The 21,634-nt window shown below is 40.5% G+C and overlaps 1 protein-coding gene across 50 annotated transcripts in view; it reads right to left on the reverse strand.

Moving 5' to 3' along the window:
• Positions 1 to 21,634, reverse strand: part of Ank2 (ankyrin 2) — a 596,100-nt gene that overhangs the window by 54,025 nt on the left and 520,441 nt on the right. For 16 of the 50 annotated variants that reach the window (XM_037207067.1, XM_037207070.1, XM_037207065.1 and 13 more), the window contains 6 exons: positions 15,562 to 15,634; positions 14,030 to 14,083; positions 7,387 to 7,531; positions 5,109 to 5,120; positions 1,074 to 1,176; positions 257 to 360 (listed from right to left, as the gene is read on the reverse strand). In XM_037207067.1, the coding sequence (XP_037062962.1) occupies positions 257 to 360; positions 1,074 to 1,176; positions 5,109 to 5,120; positions 7,387 to 7,531; positions 14,030 to 14,083; positions 15,562 to 15,634 (491 nt within the window). The remainder of the gene's footprint in view (positions 1 to 256; positions 361 to 1,073; positions 1,177 to 5,108; positions 5,121 to 7,386; positions 7,532 to 14,029; positions 14,084 to 15,561; positions 15,635 to 21,634) is intronic. The other 34 variants (XM_028856382.2, XM_028856365.2, XM_028856353.2 and 31 more) reach the window with 6 other exon arrangements.

Here is a 21,634-nt window from a genome sequence, read left to right on the forward strand (position 1 = left end):
GGCCATTCTATTCCAGTCAGTTAGCAAACGGCTGCTACACAGTATTTGAAAACATTAGCTGTCCATGCTGAATTCAGCCCCATTTTGCTGTCTCATTGGTGCAGCTGGAACCACGGAAAAGCAGTGTTATTCACAAGTTGAAACAAAGGTCACCTCCTGGGTAAGCTAACCATCCCCTGAAGCCACTGGACAAAGCTGTGACTTTTCTCCTCTCTTTTTACCTCTTGATCTGGATACATAATATTGATTCACTCACCCTGAATGAATAGGACTGGAAGAAAGAGCCACGTTGTCTAAGTTCTCAGTGCCCCAGCTCAGACGATAAGAATTCCTTTCTGCCTCCTTGGCTAGGGCCGACACCTACATACAAAGCACGTCAGATTTAATGCAAAACACGGCTTCAAAACTCAAGTCTAATAGAATAGACTCCGAAAGAGCGCAAAACAAGAGGTGCTGTGCCAGACAATTTTGATTCAAGGACATAAGATCATCTCTTCTAGTGCATTCCCTTCTGACTTATAGTACGATAGCAGAGTACTTTGAGGAGAGCGGCTGTTTGTCTATTTCTCTATATCCAATCCATCAAGAGCAAGGAAGCTATACCTAAAGTGAAAAGATTCCTAAATAAACTTTAAGCCTTTTCTCTTAGCGACTTTAGATACTGCAAACAAAATGTATTTTACAAGGCACCATTCATCATATAAACATGTCCTGCTTCATTTTTTTTCTCATAATGGATATAGTATTTACACAACACAAATTTTTACATAAAATTTCCATAGAGGAATTCAGGGCGGCTAAAGAAAGAAGCAGTATATTATTTCAGGGGGAAAAATGCTCAGTGGAAAAAAAATCTGGTAAATATTTGCCACATTGTAGGACACCCTCAAATCTCTTACCCTAATTTTTTTTGTTGTTGTTGCTAAGAATGAATTTTGTTTTCAGACATTCTCTCTTTCTCGCTCTCCCTCTAGACTCCCCCACCCCCAACCGGTTCCCTCGGGATATTTGTGGTATTAGGACCTTTGAAAAAGTTGTCCAGAAAACGGACATAAAAGCAGAAAGTCAAGTACCTGGTGGCTGGGAATCACAACCGTGTCGTCAATCATGGCACTGTCCCTCAGGTACGAGGCGTGGCTCAGAGTGTGGGACCTGTCGGAACTGAAGGATCGGAGGCTGGTAGGTTGGCAGGAGGTCATGATCATAAACCAACAGCAGCGGTGGAGGGTTGGGAAGATGAAATAAGCCGAGCGGGAGAGTGAAGAAAGCGTGCTATTAGCTAACAGTGCAACTTCCAGGGGACACAGGTCTCAGAGTGGCCCTACCTCTCTGCCCAACAGCTAAAACACATCCTCAGACTGGGCTTAACATTGAAAGGCAGGGCACCAGGGAATCCGCAAGTTAAATTTGATACTCCTAATCTGATTCGTTCTCTTTCCAGAAATGTTTGAAACCAGCGACTGCCACTTATTTGCCAGTAGGAGAAATTTATACAGGCAATAATTCTTAAATCTGTGTTAAATAGCCTCCCTGCAGCCTTGGGAAAATATTTGGTGGAAGGTAGACAGAGCTCAGAGAGCAAAAGCAAAACGAAAAGTCAGGTTTCGGGTCCCCCCCCCCTTTATTTTCCATTCTCTTTCCCTGCCTCTTTCTCTTACGCTCCACATGGTGAATGGCTGAATGTCAGCGTCCTCCCCTGGAAGGTACAGAGTGAAATGAACTCTGGTCAGACGTGTGCTTCCTGTGGAAGCAGAGTTCCTCTTGTTTGTCTCTGGAGAGTCCAACAATGCTGTTATTTCAGAGGAGAAAAGTGTCCCCTTTGCATGCCCTGTGTGTAGTGCAGGAAGCCCTAAAGAGTGCTGGTTGCCATGGGGATGAGAGGCAAGAGCAGGAGGAACTCAGCACCAGCCCAAACAGACACACACCAACACAAGGACAAATCGCCAAAGGACACTGCCCAAAAGTGATGTTGCACTTCAAAATGGAATTACGGCCTTGCTATCCAATGCTTTAGATTTTTGATAAATCTGAATTTTGTTATTCAGAATTACAGATGCAAATGCAATGGACAAAAAAATTGTCCTTTGCATAACTTATTCATTCTAATCAATCTGTACCATCAAATGACATTATATTGGTGTTATCCTTTTTGTTTTCCTGAGACAGGGTCTTACTATGTCACTCGGGCTATTCTGGAGCTCACTATGCAGCCCAGACTGGCTTTTTAATTGCCCTGTCTGAGTCTCCCAAGTGCTGAGGTTATAGGTCTGAGCTGCCGTGCTTAGCTTGTAGACTGATAATTTAAATGGTGTATCATATATAGATTTTATACATAGCCCAGGAATTAACAGTTTGCATTCAAACTCTTAGCCAAAAACCACAAATGGGTAAAACAAAGGATAAGCAAGCTTTCATAAAATTGTAGAAGCGAACTTTCATTTACTTTCTACCTAGTAGATATTGGTCCATGAAGCACTGTAGAATTATGGACTGAATGGAAAACTAACATGAAAGTAATTAAATGGAAAATTAACATGCAGATTAGTAGAAACAGAAAATTTAATGTTGCAAATGCATCAAATTGTGTAAGCCATGTGCTCTGATACATGTGAAGTGTCCATGATAAGCGACTATTTGGAGACATTAACACATGAAGGATTATTTATAATAACATTTTTCTGTGTTTTGTCAGTAGTAGGTTTTTAGAACCTCACATTTTAGAGAGCAAGTGATATGGCAAAAAGAAATTGATATTTGACCGTATGAACTCTTTCCTACATAAATCTATACGTTTATAATGAGATGAAATAAAAATATCATTTGAATTCAGCTGTCTTCAGTTCTATAGGCCTCTGGGATAGAGTGAGAGTTTCCACACAGGGCACAGGCAGCCTGGATACCTTGGCAATTAATCAGCTGAGGTTTGAGCTCTAGGAAGAGGCAGCGACTGAGATTACAGCTGACTTTGTAGCTGTGGAATTGGTCTTTCTGAGATCTTGAATTTAGGCTGAGATAGAAATTCAATCATCAGGATAATAATCTTTTAATTTAGCAAAAGTGTATTTCCACTGGTAGAAGGATGTGTTGCCCTTCCTTTCTTAAACCAGAAAGATAGCAGCGATACACTTGAGTGTGTTTGGTACCCAGCAGCACATCAGTATGCTTAAATTCTACTTTTTATGTTGTTTTGACTTTGGCCAAATGCAGAGGGCCAACCTCAGGAAATAATAGAGTCTGTGGGCTCAGTCATCTTCTTTTCCTATCAAGTGCCTTCTACAGGGCCCAGATTTATTAGTTACGTAATCTCTAGCCATGGTTTTATACTCTAAATATTTAGACTATAACTTTGCCTAATAACAATGGTAGTTGTATGTAAATTAATACCACAAAAGACGTGAATCAAGTAAGAACACTTGATTCAAAAGGCCAGCCCATTTGCTAGGTAAAATTGATCTTTTGATACACCCTCAGTAGAGAAGAAACACCGATTTAAAATGAAAATTTATACTGATGGGAATAAACAGTAGTAACTAAAGGCATTCCATATAAAACCTGCAACAAAGCTATCAGGATTGTATTGTACCTAAACTTTGACAGAATGTACTGGTTCTTAGCGACCATGACTGATTGTCAGGTCTGTCTGCCCTAAGTGTAACATCCATTCCTCAGTTAGCATCAGTAATGAAGGTGAGTTTGTGATTGCCATGTTCCTGATTCCTGGGTCTGTCTCAACTGGTTTGATCTAGAAGAGGTCTGGTGGTTTTATTAATTTTTTTCTTGCCTAAAAACCTAACAAGGAATAAAGAAACTTTAGCCACAGAAGGTGATTACAAAAGAGAAGCACAGATATGAGGATGTGTAGACAGTGAGGAGGGGAGGGGAGGGGCAAGGCCACTATCTGAGGGGTCCTTTCTTCGAGGATCTATGACGCTTTCCCTGGTGCTTGCCTTCTAAAATGCTGACTGGGTAGTGAATCAGGCTTTATGCTTCCTGGCTGTTCCTTTCTTCCCTGGTGTTATCATAAAAAAAAAAAATCTGCTTAAATGAAGTAAATATGCCTGGGATATTCTAACAGCAGAGATGTAATTTTCTCTGATAAAATAATAAGAACAATAAACTTTTGGAATAATTTGAATCACTGGATCATAAACTGCCCACATTTGGTGGGAAACATTACAGAAAAGTTATAATATTTTACAACAGGGTTACCATTTAAAAAGAAATTACTTTGGGAGTGGGGACTCCTTCAGTTCAAACACCGAGAATAATATATGCATTGTATTATTATAATGATATTTTATTGGTTCAGTTGGGGGATCAGCAGCTATAGACATAAGAAAAGGCCCAATTCACAATTCATTTCATGGGTAAGTCAGTTGTGTGAAAGGGGGAAGTATGAATCGAGTCCTTCCTTGTATCTATAGTCACAAGCTTAGTAAGCTATAAATTTATTAGACACTCAACTTTTGGAGTTTGAATCCCTATTGAACAAGTAAATATACAAAATGCTTAGTGTGTTGAAGAAGCTTCTGTGGTTTTTCTGTTACTTGGAGTTTTCTATTTGAATTTGGACAGTATTTTTAAGTTGTTAGCAATAATAATAATAAATGTGTTAAAATCCAACTGACTGTGATTTGACTATGTTTTTGCTCAATGTGCATTAAATCGTAGTATGTGTTTTCATCCTTCTGTGTCTGTGCTTATTTTGGGGCACCAGAATGCTTTCTTCATCTTCTCCGAGTATATATGGACAGGCTGCTTAGAGGAAACTAAGCTGTTTGGAGGAAAGCCATCCCTGTGTGTTGTCAGCCACAAGGTGGCACTGTAGGAGTCAGAGTCAGGCCTGGTTCAGAAGGCCGGGTCATTCCAGTAACAGACCATCTCTTCTACCGCTGGCAGTTACTGAATTTAGCAAAAAGGGGGGTGGGGAATCCATAATTCTAGAACGTAAGCAGCTCTTGCCAACACACACACACACACACACACACACACACACACACACACACACATATGCGTGCTTGCACGAGCACACAGTGAGCAGTGAGCAGTGAGCAGGGAAATGCGGATGTGCACAGGAAGGCCATGGTTTCATGCCATGTCATACCTACCTGGGAATGGTACTATTGAAAGCATGCCAAATAAAAAAATAATGGAAAAGGAGAATGGTTACCCAGAAAGTGGCGTGCCGAATTGCTCAAGCAAAACTGAAACAGTAATTAATAAAACATGGAAATGAGATGCTGCCCACACTTCGTTTGGGGCTTGTGTGTACATGTGGTGGTCGTGAGATGCAGGTGGGAACCTAGGAAGAGCAGAGCGTGCAGTGTCTGTTTGCGGCCTCCCTCTCCACGTGCGGTAAGTTTCAAACCATCCATCCACTTACTCTGTAGAAAGGACACTGTAATTCTTCAATCTTAGTTTGGAAAAAGGAAATATGACTGAATCAGGCATTTAAAAAAATAATTAGTAACTGATGAAAATGAATTGTTCTTTGGTCGAGTGTAAGCAAGTGTAGAATACTGAGAATTCATACAAAGTTGTAGAGAATTTCTTATGCTGAAACGTAGTCTTTTAAGAATCTCAGATTATAATCTAACCCTGTCAGTGGACAAGAATTTCATATGTGGAACACAGGTTCAGTCACCTCTTCCCCACACCTCCCAAGGGCTCCTCCTTCCTTACCCTGGCCCTAAGGGACCGCCTCTCTCTAAGTCACCAATACCAAGAAGTCGCCCTCCTTCCTTTTCAACTGCCCCATAAAACTCGCCATCAAATCTCACCACCCATGTTTCAAAAGTGTCACTGCTGACGTCTTTCCACAACTGGCCCTGTGTTAGCGTTTCCTCATGTCATAGCCACCCAGTAAATAGCACGGTGCAGCTGGTGGTCTAGCCCAGTGGCCACTCTCCACTAGCATGCTCCTCAGTGTCTCTGAAGGGGGATTCTTACAAAATACAGGTGAGGCTCCCTCCCTCCACAGTCCCGCCCCAGTCCACTGCACCAGTGTGCCACCACTAACATAAGCCTTTGCTGTCCCCACAGTTAAGGCATCACTATCCCTTGCCTTTCCCAAAATCGCTGCTTGCTCGGTATTCTACCCATGTCTGTCTGCCAGGAAGTTTGAGCTTCAGTGTGCAGAGGCACTCTGAGCTCTTCTGCCCTGGCCTTCCAGGGTCTCTCTGAGGCTATGAATTTAGTGGACATACTTTAATCAGGTTGGTACCTCCAGGACTTATCAGAATGCCCAGCTCAAGAATGAACTTACCACAGTAAAAAAGAAAGGAAAAAAAATGTGAGAAAAAATGGCAAGAGGGGGGAAAATGAGGTGTGGAGTCTGGTGCTAAAGGGAAAAAACCCCAAATGCGTTGTCATTATAGATTATCAATGTAGAATTGACAGTTTTTCCTTAAGCTGTAAATACATGGGAAATTCATAATGTAGCTGACAACGGAGTTGGCTGTGTACTATGAGCATGTGACTGTTGATGGGTAGACATGACAGTAACACAGACAGGCATATGTGTGACCCAGGCTAGCAGCCATACTTCTGAAGAAGTATCCAGAATAATCTTAATCATCTTGCTGTTGAGAGTAACAAGCACTAGGTGTTAAAAATAGCCAACACAACATTAAATCTCACAGTTCAGAATGTTAGGAAGGCCCTCAGATTTGCCTATAAAGTCAGGTCCTTATGGGCTCAGATCACCTCAGAGATCATGTCTTCTTTTTTTTTTTTTAATGAAAACATAAACTCTTGGGCAGTTTCCCTTTGCGCTTGTTTTCTATTATTCTACATAATTTCGTTCACACAAAAATTACAGCATCAATAGTTAAGTTAGAATTAGAAGTATGTGGAGACGCTGAGCACATCTGCCTTAGAATTTGCCTGATTAAATACATCACTTTGAAAGTCAGGGACTCCTGCTTATCTTTGCTCTGCTTCATAGCAGTTGAATGATTGTGCTGTATGATTTGGTATCTCCGTACTATTTTCCTGTCCTTCAAAATGGTTCCTACTTAAATATGAGTTTACCTGCTACCTGACAAACACAGTGAACTGCCCATTAAGGGCTCAATAACCATGTCTACATTTTTTATCACCATAAAAAAAAAAAAGGAAGTGGTCAGCCAGGCATAGTGGTTCATGCCTACTATGCATGCCCAGTACTCAGGAAGCTAGGACAGGAGGGTCAGGAGTTTGAGGCTCATCTAAGAAAGTTCTGTAGTGGGTAGCCATCACCAATAAAGTTCCATGCCATTCTGGGCTACCCAGTAAGTAAGACCTTATCTCTAAAAACCAGAGAAAAGCGGGAGGGCGGGGGGGGGGGTGCTTAAAAATGTGTCATGCGCACTTCTGTCTGACATTCGATGTACGTGTGGTGAATACCTGTCAGATCTCCCTCCCTCCAGGCTGTACCGAAGGTAGTTCATGCCATCCAGGAACTGACTGCTGGGCAGGGAGTCATCGCCGAGTTCTTTGAGATCTTCTGGCCTAAGGTATTCTCCTCCGTCCCCGGTCATGGTGTCATCACCTTCATCAGAGGACAGTGAGGGAAGTTACTTGTTAAATTTAGTACCAGCCACAAAGTATGCCCACAGTTATGAAGTGCGTGCACACGACAGCTTGGGCGACAGCGAAACACTGCCAAGCAGAGAGACACAGTCCATGCAAATGTCTACAAAGGGCTAAAGCGAATGGAGGGAGAATTTGATCCACTTCCCTAAAGGGCACCGAGAAAAAATAATTCTCTGAGTTGTAATCCTTTGAATACCTTTCAACAGGCTTTATTCCTTATATGTGTCAGCACGATGAATAGGTTAGCTTAAAGATTAGCCCTGTGTGGAGACTACTAGAATTCTTGAAGTATCTTCAATAATTCTGTGCATGATCTAGTATTAACAGTTTCTTCATGCCACTGGCAATATGCTAAAAAAATGTCTATTGTTCTATGATAAATGAGAGACTTATTTCTTTAATGTGTATGTGTGTGTTGGTGTGTCATGTTTGTGTGTCTGTGTGTATCTGTGTGCATGTGTGTGAGTGTGTGTGCACGCCCCTGTTTTTGTGTATATAGACACATATGAAGGAGGTCAGAGAAATATGGTCTCTCCTTCCACTGTGTGGGACCTGGGATTAACTCAGTTTGTCAGGCTTAGTAGCAAACAACTTATCTGCTAAACCATATTGATGGTTGTAAATATGATAATAATATTTTATAAGACTGAATATACACACTAGCAAAAGAGCACTAACGTAGAAATAAATTCTAAGAACAGGACTACTAAAATCTAGGCATGCTCTGAGGGAATTTTATTAACATGGGGAGGACAGTCTGTGACCTGTTTTCATGTGTGAAAAGGTGATGTTAAATGCAAGATCTATCATGTAACAAAAGCTGTATCTTCTATATCCCTTGAGCGAGAAGTCCAACATCACCTAAAACTCAAAAGTTGGCTTGTATGCTTCCTCTTACCCCTCTTCCCTTACCTCACCCCGAGGATCTAACACAACTGAATTTGGCTTAAGTCCCTACTACCACCCAAACTAGGGCACCCTGAGTCAGTTAGTTCTCAGATGCCAACCTGTTTCTCCTGTTTCCAGTTCTGATCCCAATCGCCCAGCAGCCAAGGTGGTCACAGGGAACAAAGTTAACTCAAAATAAGTTTCTATTACTTGTGCCTTCAAATTTCTCTATACTTCTTAATAAAACAGGGGCCACAGTTTAGGTTTTCATATTCAACCTCTTTCTTGTCACATCTTGATTGAGGGAAGAAGGTTCATAAAGAGGGGAAGGCAGAGTCTAGCTGGAGAATTCCAGTCTAACAGAGCAAGGCACTAGGGTACACAGCTGGATCTCGCAGAACCTGGGAATGAACACATTCCTAACCTTCCTCTCCTAGAATTATGGAATTGTGTTACAATAGAGAGCAAGCCATCTGCATATTATATTTAAAATAAAATACATCCTTTAAAAAACTCTGGTAATGAGCCAAGGCGCCATTTGAAAGCCTCTGATCATATTAAGTTCCTGAGACAGTGGCTGTCCTCAATATTCTCCCCAGTTCTGTCTTCTGATGTTTTTGTGAGGATGGTGTCTGCCTCCAGTAGCTCCTATGCTCAGTTTATTAAAATCAAGGTTTCAGAGTTTTGGAGATACCTGTGATAAACCTTGGGAATAGATCATGATATCATGATTATGACCAAAAGAATTCAAGTCCCTAGTGATAGTGACACTGTCTACAATCCCATCTGATACTGTTAATAGGAGGGCCAAATCTTCTTGATGCTGTTCACAATTTCTCTCCAAGTTAAATTTAGACATAAAAATACTATCGTTCAGTATTACCTATCAGCACTGAGTGGTGGAGAAGTATGTACCAGAAGTAGAGAAATTTAATGTTTATCTACCTCCATTTCTAGAGCCTTATGCTTCCCATCTTCTTGAAAACCTGGTCTAGACACTTATCTATAATCACCCTCCTCTGCCACCAACCCCATGAAGGACCCTCCCTCACCACAGTAAAGCACTAACCTTTAGCCAAGGTTAGCCCTTTTCTACGTCATGCTTGGTCTCCTCTTCCTTTTCTAATAAACTAATTAAACAGACCCTTGCTATTGTTAATTGATTTTAGTACTTAAACAGTGACCAAGAGGTGACTTCTTTGAAAAACAATCTTCTATGATATCTCCAACAGAAATCTCTTTAGGACTTTTTCCTATTGCTTTGAGTCTTTCTTCACAGGCTCCCTTGTCTGAAATGCTATTCCTACATGCCCTCTGCTATGTCCCATTTACCACACATTATTAAAAATTCAAGGATCTCATAAACTACATATAATGGATCCATACAACTGGAACCATCTCAGATCCTTGTCAAACTCCACATCCATATTTCAATCTCCTCTAAGAATTATGCACCTGAGTTTTCTGTAAGACCCTCACGTTTAGCATGTGAGAAAACAGAACACATCTTATCTACTTAATCCCCTGTCAACAAACTTCTCTACAAACTCTCTATGAGCCAGTAGTACAGCTGTCTCCATACTTTTAGTCAGGCAGATGGGAGAGTTGAAGGTCTTTTTTAATATTTATGTGTTTATTTGTTTGTTTGTTTATTTAATGGGTATGAATGTTTTGTCTTCATGCGTGTATATGTACATGTGTAGCTGCTGGATCCATTGAAACTGGGTTTATGGATGTTTGTGAGCCACCATGTGGGTACTGGGAATCAAACCCAGGTCCTCTGTAAATGGTTAAGGGCTCTTAATTTCTGAGCCATTGCTCCATCTCCAGAAGGTCTATTTCACATAACTTAGCTGTTACAGAATAATTGTATACTGACGTACTTTCTTTTATTAATATACCTGGTATAGAAAGGTCAAACCCAACTATTTTCCTGCAACAGATAACAAACTCAATGAGAGTTTCCTTGTTGTTTCATGTGCTTGGAACAATGTCTTCCTAAATTATAGATTATTCATTTAATAAAATAATGACTCTCGGGTTAATGAGTTCACTTTTTTTGTTGTATTCTCCAGATTTTCCAGACACTTTTGGGGCAGTTCCTTCCCACTAATTGTAAGGCATCAGCATACCGTAGTTTTGTTTTATGTTGTTGTTGGAGTTTTTTGTTTGGTTTTGTTTTTTGTTCCTCCCTCCCCCACCCTACCCCATCCTGAGACAGGGTTTTTTTTGTAACAGCCCTGGCTGTCCTGGAACTCACTTTGTAGATCAGGCAGGCCTTGAACTCACAGAGATTCACCTGCCTCTGGCTCCCCAGTGCTGGGATTAAAGGCATGTGCCACCACCACCAGGCTCATACTGCAGTGTTTTTTTTGTTTGTTTGTTTGTTTTTGTTTTTTTTGTTGTTGTTGTTTTTGTTTTGTTTTGTTTTGTTTTTTTAAAGTAAGATTGGTTTTGGTTATCTGGAAGCTACAAGACTCCACAGAGGGTGACTGGTACATCAGCCATGCCAGGAACATAGATATAAAAAAAAAAAAAAAAAAAAAAATGGAGATAAATTAAGGTTAAATGGTGTGGGTCACCTGTCTTGATAACCTCTGTGATGCTCAGATAAAGAGACTCTCTGGACTGTCATTGAACCCCTGTCCTTGCCCTTGCTACTGAACTATGGGGCAAGCTGAAATGGGAAGGGGGCTAAGTGTTCATGAAGGGGAGCACGTAAGAGATGTAACTGGTTTCCCCGTTTTTCCTCTCAACCCTCTGCCATTCTCAAGTTCTCCTGTCTGCTGGATCATGTGGATCCAGGGCAGTTGTGGAGAAGTATACAGGAGCTGCTCACTAATGCTGGATGGATCTCAAGGGTAAGCCATTTGCACTTGCCATCATACTCAGTAAATTCTTCCTCTACCCCCAGACACTTGACTTCTTCCGGTTCCCAATACAGCATCCTCTTCCTGTGGACCACTCCCAGATTAATATTTATAACAGCAGATTTCTCGAATCATCAGTTGAAATCTTTATGATATTCTAATTCTCTAGAATCAGATAAGAATTCAGATGCTGCACAACTACTAACCCCATAGCTGTGCAACAGAGGGAGTGACTGAATTATTTGCCCACTCATTGGCACTCTGCTGCACTTTTCCTACATCGAGACCCCTACACTCATCTTTCTCTACTCCTTAAAGTCTGGGCCACCCTCGGATTCAGCTCTCACTTCTTGACAAATGCATCAGATTATGTGGGTGGCCCCAGCTCTAGATGTCATCAAGCAGGCATGAAAACTGATGGCATTGTGCCCTCTCCTGTAGCTCTTCATGAATTACTCTTCGGATATGCAGGCCCTGTGTTCGCCTTGGGTTCCCCCATGATGGGAACTATAGAGCTCTCCTCATCATAATATCATATTCATCAGCTGTGGTTTGGATTCACAGGAGGATAATGCCCACTGCTTTACCACATACCAAGTTAGCTGGAGCAGGCATCTAAACTCATCTTAAATACCCTTCGGTGTCTGTATATTGTTACCACCAGTAGATGCTATAGAGAATGGGCATTAGCTAACACCTTCTAAACACGTGGCTGCACTGTGTCCATGGAGATGACAGCAGGTGCATGAAAACATTTAACAGCACAAAAGGTTAAAGAGTTAGAAGTGCAGGTCAACCAATGTTATACTGACTCTTTGCATAAAAAGTGACTTTGCACAACTCAAATATATCATTTATATAAAATTTATGATACTTGAATTCCCTCCCTGCTGGCAGTAAAATGCTGTTACATTTTTGGTTATTTCTAAAAATAAAACATTTCTCTTATCACAGATGTTCTTGCTCACTAATCAATATTCCTCTCAAATCAAGAGTTTTTATCACTAACAAATGTCACTGTTTAACAGTTTTAATTTTAAAAATTATATATCTACATCTCATTTTATATATTGGGCAGATATGAGAGTCTTACAAATGAAGTTTCTAGAAATTCCACAGTAAATACTTTAATTGCATTAAGTATTAAGTCATTTTACCAATTATTTTTAAAATAGTGATCTGTTTTGAAATCAAATGTGTCTAATTTATACACTGGGTTTTCATGTAATAAACTTGCTATGAAGTGATACCACATCATCTCTGGAAACTGCATATCACATAGAATATTTTATGCCATTCATTTTCCCCCTAAATGCCAAGTTTACACTGAGTGGCTTTTAAAAATATTTATTTATTTATTTATTTATTTATTTATTTATTTATTTATTTATTGTGCGTGTGTGCATGTGTGTGTGTGTGTGTGTGTGTGTGTGTGTATGTGTGTGAGAAGAATATATAGTTGCGCAAGGAGATCAGAAGAAGGCATAAGATGCACTGGAGCTGGAGTTACACGTGGTTGAGCAGTCTGACATGAGTGCTAGGTATACTTGGGTCCTTTGTTAAGAGAGCAAGTGCACTTAAACACTGGACAATCTCCTCACCACTAGCCCTCCCCTCCCCGAATGATATTTACAGATCCTTCTTTATCATAATGACTTACCTCTACTCTTGACTATCTTTTAAATAACAATCACAGTATGACTCCTAATTACATATTTGTTTTTAAAAGAGGGTCCCACTGCATTCCTAAAGCTGACTTTAAAACAAAACAAAACAAACAACAACAACAAAAAAAAAAAAAAAAACAGATCCTCTCTACATAGCACAGCCCTGGCTGTCCTGGAACTCACTACATAGACCAGGCTGGCCTCAAACTCACAGAGAACTACATGCCTCTGCCACCTGATTACTGGGACTAAAGGTGTGTACCACCATACCCAGCCCAGGCTGACTTTAATGTCTGCCTTCAAGTTATCATCCAGCCTGTGCCTCCTGAGCAACCATGACCACAGGTACATGCTACCATACCTGGCGTGTAATTTAATATATTTTTTGCCTCATCTAAGAAGAGTAACGTGAGCATTCACCTCAAGTCATCTTAGTTGAAAGTATAGATAGTAACTAATATGCAATGCTAACCTTATTATTAAGTTACCAAAGAATTACTTTTCCTTAAAATCTCTATCCTAGCCGGGTGGTGGTGGTGCATGCCTTTAATCCCAGCACTTGGGAGGTAGAGCCAGGTGGATCTCTGTGAGTTCGAGGCCAGCCTGATCTACAGAGCAAGATCCAGGACAGGCACCAAAACTACACAGAGAAACCCTATCTCGAAAAACAAAAAAACAAAACAACAACAACAAAAAAAAAACCAAAAAAGTCTCTACCCTAAAAAAAATAGATACTCCTCTGGGGAAACAGTCTTATAATGTGCCCCCAAAGGTAATTTTGTTTAGCTGGTCTTCATAATAGTTGTTCAATTATTACCAGAATAAGCAAATCACAGCTTTAAACTTACAAGTTAATCCAATGCACACATCAAAAGCACACATGCACAATTCTACCCACATTATACAAGCTGTTTCAAAAGAAACATTAGTATCAAGCACAAAGACTTAAGAATTAACAAGTTGCTTCTATGTGGTTAAGAAAACTTAAAAGCAAAGAAAAGCCATCACTCTGCGTCCCTTGAATGGTACCTGAATCACTAAGCGTTTCCCCATCAATAAAGTGGTCACCAAACTGTTTAAGAGCTGAACGACATATGAATGAAAATGAGCAAGAAAATCCCACCGAAACATGGGGTGCGTATACAGATGCTCAAACTCAGCTGGTAGATACTAGAACACAGCTCAGACTTATAATAAACACTCAGAATGACAGCCTTTGGCAGTACTTTTAAAATTACTCATCATAATACATTGATCCAACGTTTGTCCACTCTCGTCATAATTCTTATGCAAACTGACACAGCTCAGCGCCGATTGCCAATAACAAAACAAACCGGTTCCAAATAAGACTTAAGAATGTAAAGCTTGGCCTTGAGATTTCGTGCCAAGGAACCTAAAAACATATTTAACATTTTCTATGGAGTCTATTGCTATCAAGCCCAGCACCGCCTTTGTGGCAATGATTTTACAAAGGCATACATGAATTTTCCATGTACACGTACATGGCAATAGGCTTTTAAATCTCATATGCTGGTTTTGCTATTGAAGCTTGCAAACTCTATGTGGTAATTCTGTGATCTTAGGGTAGTAGACTTTTTTAATTTGGAAGAAACAATACAGGGAAATTAAAATTTTTGGAACAAAGAAAAGTCACTGGGGAGCTAAAAAAAAAAAAAAAAAAAGAACCTCTCTGTTTTAAGCATGGCGTCTCACCTCTGCCCCCAGAAGTTCCTAGCACACATTTAAGAGAAGCAGTCTTTATCATGACTTTGAAATGCACTGTCTAGATCAGCAGTTCCTAACCCTTGGGTTGCAACTCCTTGGGAAATCATGTATCAGATATCCTGCATATCACATATTTACATTATGATTCATAAGAGTACCAAAATCATAGCTATGAAATAGCAGTGAAATAATTTTATGGTTGAGGGTCACCACAACATGAGGCACTATATTAAAGGGTCACAGAATTAGGAAGGTTGAGGACCACTGATCTAGATAATTTTTATCAACTGTAAAGCCATCATGAAAGTACAGATCTTTCCTGGCATAAAGAATGACTTACTCACGTTGGGACTGTACTATTTTGTGCTGAGGTTCTTTGATGCCTTTTCTAAGGATCTTTTCTAGTGGGTTTGATAAATATTCTGTACATTTCTACTAACCAGACAGCAGAGAATTCTTAATATACCGCTAATGAAGAACATTTTAAAGTCTTTCACGGCATTTGAATATGAAATGTTTTGGTATAATTAGTATAAGTGTTAGTAATGACTATTATATCTGACAGCTCTTTTAGGACATGGATAATTTCAAGTTTCTTTCTCATTCCCTAGTCTTACTAGTTATCAGAGATTAAAGATAATAATGGGAAAAAGTAGGTAGACCAGACTTGCCTACTCCTTCACTGGCAAGAATAAATACAGTAGACTATGGTTGGTGACTGGGTTTTCAATGTGAGGAGGCTGTCATCAGAACTACCACCTTTATCTCTAAGGACACTTTAGTTCCCTAATGTAGAAACCTGGCAGCTGTCACAACAGACCACAGGGAAGACTTACCCTCTTCATCAGAAACATCAAGGACCTCCGTCATCGTCTCAGGAACATTCAGCTTGTGTTTTTCTGTGATAGTCTGGAAAGACAAAATCATTAGTTACAAAGTTAAAAATAAAATCAAACAAAACATGAACAGAGTCACAGAGGTGCCACACTCTACAGCAGCAGCAAGCTATCAGACCCCAAGCATCCCAATCTTATCCACATGAGCATTTTGGAAACCTACTCTCTTTTGTGATAACTCCTTTGTCCATTCTGAAGATAAATGCCCAATGACTCCAGGAACGTTGGACAAGAGAAGATTCATTACTGCTAGTTCCCATGTGAAAAATGAAGTCTTTAGTAACGGCGTTAGTAATTAGTCATATTGAAAAAGCAAACTAATGTCTTCAAGATGTCTCTAAAATGAACTAAGTGATGTTTCCAGAAAAACTTTACAATGAAGTAATAAACATGCAATGTGTTAAAAGCAAAGCCCTCAGAAAGATGCTGTAAACAATGTAGGCCACATACATTATATGTGACATGTGTTGTCAGGGGTTAGAGGGCCAGCAGTAGAGAATTAGTCATCTTTATAGTATTCACAGTCTACAGTTATGGTTTATTGCTTATTGGCCTTCTACGGTGCTCCCCAGAGTGGCCAAATCCAGTGATTTCATTCCTGATACAGAATAAAAAGTTGAGAGACCAGGCTCTCATCTGGCTGCATGGCTTCCAGTTCTAGACTCAGCTGCAAGGCCTCAGCAAGTCTTTCAGCCTAGCTATGCCTCAGTTTCCTTGTTGAAAAACTACAGACCAGGGTTTCATAAAATTGTAATGAATATTAATACAGTAACTCTGAGAACAGTCCTTGGAATAGGATAGGACTCAATATGCATCAGTTGGAATAACTGATGGTTGTAATTAAAAATTACCTTCGTTTTTAGGAGTGAAGGGCCTCCAAAATGTTTGTCATGTGTGCGGCATGGAGCAACATGACAATTATACCCCAAACACACCACAGTGATTTTCAAAATGAACAAAAGTCAGGCACAGAGAGACAAATATCATATGAATTCACTAATCGGGGAAGTTGTTTGAAAGTCCAAATCATAGAAACAGACAGTAGAATCATGGTTACTAGTGACTGGCTCCAGGCAAGCAGGGAGGGGTGGGCTGGTTCTCAAAGAATACAAGATGTCAGTCAAATGGGGAAGAAGTTCAAGAAAGGCATGGCACCAATACTGCAGTGCCCTGTACACTTGAAATGTTCTCTTCTCTATTATTTTTCTGAGACAGTGGCATGTGCCCCAAGCCGGCCTCAAACTCAAACTCACACATTTGCTATATGCAAGGACATCCTTGTACTTCCAGCCCTTCTAGCCTCACCTCTCAAGTGCCTGGATGCCAGGTGTGCCCCAGCATAGCTTGTTTGAGAGGTATTGGGGGTTGTGTGCATGCCAGGGCCCTGTGCATGCTAGGAAAGCCTCATATTAACTGAGCTACATAGTCCCAGTATACTCGAATTTTTCTAGAATTTAGATATTCTCATCACGCCCCCACACAAATGATAAGTGTATAAAGGGGTGGTGGGCTAATTTGTTCATCTAGCTATTTTCACAGTGTATATGCATCTCAAGTCATCACATTGTCCACCATAAATATGTAACATGGTATCAGTTTAAAAATGAAAGACATGTATAAAAAGGAAACCCCACAGCTTTAAATATTGCCTCAAGCCCATCAAGCCTCAAATTTATACCTCTAATTCCTACATTTAAAGTGCTTTGAGTGTACCAGTTGGCCATTGTGAGAACACTAGAAGATTAAACTCTTGACATAATAGGTAAACCCTCAGCTGAAACACTAAAGGACAAGGAGTCGGCTGTCTAGACTTCTGAGCTTTGCTTTACAGGTAATAAAAACTTGTTTCAAGGAGTACAATGGCTGTCACAGGCTCTTTGCCAAAGCAGAAGAGGCCTCCCACAGATTGCCAGTAGCTCCGAGTGGATATACTAGATTTGTGCTAAGAGCGACGAGACTGATTCAGTCACAACATGGTAATGCACAAGCCTCTCACTGACTGTTTTTTAGTGGACTTGCTTTGTTTGTTTTCAGAACAAAATGAAATAAAATGTCTCAGAAGACCTATTGTGAGGCAGCAAACAGGGACAGGCATGAAGGTCTCCCACCCAGGTCCCTGCTAACCCCATGCTGGATGGTTTGATTCACTGTCACATGGGTCCTGCCTCTTATGCTATGGAGAGTTTCTACACAGTCCTTTCTTTATCAAGCACTTGGCTTGGACTATCAGATGTGATTTCCACAGAGAAATACTTCCTGATGTTCCGACAGTAACGTTATTTATTTAACTCGGTTATGTATATTACACACAGAACTGTGTATGGCTCATCTATTTATCTACCTCCCACAGAAGAGTGGGGGCCGTTTCAGCGGTAGAATGTTGCCATAGAGCCTAAAGCAGAGTAGGTGCCTCTCACATATATATATTAAAGATTTGATGCTATGAAATTGTGTTAACATATACTTAAAATTCACCAAGTGACAAAACAGGTTTTCTTTTGAGTGGAATCTTTGTTTACAGACAAGGCAGAGAGTAAAAGTCTAGAGAATCTTGCGGAGTGCACGTGACAGCACAACTGAAGGCCACGTTAATAAATCCAACTTGCCTGCGTGTGCCTGGGGATGCGGACGTAAGACCACAGGTTTTGACTCAATGGAAGCAAACTAAATGCTGCAGGAGGGAGACCTCACAAAGACTAAAGAGCAGATGAACATTTGTGAAAGGAACAGATTTGAAGGACCTTTATAATATACCACTTTATTATTATTTCAGTATTTCAAATTTGAGTTATAAATTTAGCTCGGTTAAATTATAATCTACATATCGTAGAATTCAACGCTAGCGGCACATTAGAGGCACTAAAAGTATTTTTAAACGACTGATACTCCGAGCTGAAAATGTGGCTCAGATGGTAAAATGCCTGCTGCATCAACATGAGGATCTAAGTTCAGACCCCTGGACCCCGTGTAAAAACCAGGTACAAGTGCACACAGTTGTCACACCAGAGCTAGGAAAACAGGGAGATCCCTGGAGCTCACTGGCCAGTCAGACTAGCTAAAGCAATGAGCTCCAGGTTTAATGAGATCCTGCCTGAAAACCTAAGACAGACAGTGATGGAGGAAGACACTAGATGTATGGACTTCTGGCCTTTAAATGCACACACACACATACACAAACACACACACACGGGTGCATGTGCACACACTCACACAAACACTGCTGCTTGAGTCTCAACACAGAATAAAAATAAATCTGCATCCTGGAGCTAGGGTCCACATAAGAGTATTTAAAAAAAAAAATCCACATTTAGTTTGAGGCCAACCTGGCCTATATAGTGAGTTCCAGGACAGCCAGAGTTATACAGTGAGACCTAGTCTCTGGGGAAAAAGTTCCATTTTTGTTATATCATACAACTCAACTTGAGGTTCATTTTTTAGCCTTAGAGACCGCCATACTATAGCATATCCTGTTACACTTTTCTGAAACATTTTCAATAAGTGTCTAAATGTAAATAAAATGATTTGATAATGTGACTATGTCTGTTGTAGTAGACAAACCAGGAAGTCTACTTCATATGAAAATGTTCTAGGGTAGTTGCTTTTCATGTCAACTCTTTCTACACGAAGATGTGTCTCCACTTGAGAGTACATAACTGCGTGGCAGCCTGTTGTCCATTCTTAGATGCTGGTAGTGTGAGCATACTTTCTTTGTACTTGCTAGAATGAATAGCCAGGCTGTTTTGTTTGGGATTAAATGCTGTTATATGAGAAAATGTATATGGCAGGATAAACAGCATCACACAATGATCATTTTGCTCACAGATGCCTCCCTGAGTAATACTCAGAATGCCCTTAATGTACAATGCAATATGGAGCATGTATTTGAATTTGATGTTTGCCCAACCTTCACAGGGTATCAGTAAATGTTTGTTGAATGAATAACAAACAAATCTTCCTACTCATGAGGGATGTAATTAGATACAATGTGTAATTTTCTTTTAAAATAAAATATTCTTAAGATATTTAGTTACTGAAACATAGTTTTTTTAAACAACTGCATTTGAACAATATATGGAAAACAAAGCTATAATTCAATGCTTATGTACTTCTCTTTTTGCTGTAGAATCTAAGATGTCATGGTCAAGATCTGAAACTACTTTAAAAGTTAAATAAGGAGTATACTATGCACAAGATTAATGAGATATAATTAAGTCAGAGGATGAGTTATTCATCATAATATGGGAAAGCATATAAATTAAATATAAGCTTTATGTTTTATGTTTTATAAATAGTGGATAATATCTGGTTTTTCCTGTGTGTGGGGGTGGGGGTGGGAAACTGCATGCTTAACTGACCCCACTTAGTCAACACCCCACCCGGAGCCAATCGCTCCCTTTATTCATACCCTTCCCGAGCCGTCACAGCACCACCAATGATCTTGACCATCATGTCACCTTTCAACACTCTTGCTGTGGGATGGTCTGTATGTCAAATTGCTCTGATTGGTCAATAAATAAAACACTGATTGGCCAGTGGCCAGGCAGGAAGTATAGGTGGTACTAACAGAGAGGAGAATTGAGAGAACAGGAAGGTGGAGTGAGACACTGCCAGCCGCCTCCATGACATGTGAAGATGCCTGGGCTGTTGGACCGCTGGGGCTCGGCGGGACCCAGAGAGAAGCTCTCCAGCTACAAATGGTGCCCAATGTGCTGGCAAGAGTTTCCACCTAAAACCTGAGTAAAAAGATTCTAAAACGGAGCTAAAAACAGTTCCTAGTTGTCTCTTTCAAGCTAGCGGCAGCCTGTGTGTTTGAGCTACTATCTACTATGGCAGGTTCCTGGCGTGTGCGCTCGATCTGCAGTATGGCGGGAATGAGGCCTCTGCAAGTGGCACATTAAGCTGCGTGGTGGATTTAGCCTTTGCTAGTACAAAAAAAAAAAAAAAAAAAAAAAAAGGTTTCTGGGCTACACACTGCTTTGATAGAAGCATAGACCCACTATTTCTGAGAGTTGGTGGCTCCCAGAGCTGGTGGAAAATGTACCACCACCATGTTGGGAAGCTAAAGTGGGCAGAGCCAGCAGCCACAGAACTGTTTCAGTCTTAGAATGCTGCAGTTTAAAGCAATAGGCTCAAGGTAATATAAAAAATAAGCCACGTAAAGATGGCTATCACACAGAGAATCTGGAATATGTTCTCTTTGATATTTGTAACTGAAGAAAAACATTTGATTACAAAAGATGTTGAGTTAAACTAATATGTATATTTTAAAGGTACCTTGACTTCAAAATTTGGATGCAAGGATATGTTGCTTTGGAAAGGAGGCTCTGCTTTTGTTTCCACAGAAAGCTAGAGGCTATGGATTTATTCCAGATTAACATACATCAGGTTTGACCAGCCAAGACCTCCTGAAAGGTCTCTGATGACACCAAGGCCCAGATGATCCAACATCCATAACCATTTCAAGGCAGCTGGCTCAGATGATACACCCTCATGGACTACTCCATAATCCTAAAATTTTCTTTGTGTCCCCATAAGATACAGTGGCCCCCTCCAGCAGGAAGTAGTAAGAGAAGCTATGCCCAAATTCCTAAATATACCAAGCTGGCTTTGGAGATGTGTAAAAGTTAAAACCTTCCTCTTTAAAAAAGAAAGAAAGAAAGAAAGAAAGAAAGAAAGAAAGAAAGAAAGAAAGAAAGAAAGAAAGAAAGAAAGAAAGAAAAGAGGAAGTGCTGTGGGATGGTCTGTGTGTCAAATTGCTCTGATTGGTCAATAAATAAAACACTGATTGGCCAGTGGCCAGACAGGAAGTATAGGCGGTACTAACAGAGAGGAGAATTGAGAGAACAGGAAGGCGGAAGAAGACACTGCCAGCCACCGCTATGACAAGCAGCATGTGAAGATGCTGGTAAGCCACGAGCCATGTTTCAAGTGGGCTGTCGGACTGCTGGGGCTCGGCAGGACCCAGAGAGAAGCTCTTCAGCTACACACCCTTACCCGTCAGCTGTCATCAGGA

Source organism: Peromyscus leucopus, chromosome 6 (genome assembly GCF_004664715.2).
Source record: "Peromyscus leucopus breed LL Stock chromosome 6, UCI_PerLeu_2.1, whole genome shotgun sequence".
Classification (NCBI taxonomy): Eukaryota; Metazoa; Chordata; class Mammalia; order Rodentia; family Cricetidae; genus Peromyscus; species Peromyscus leucopus.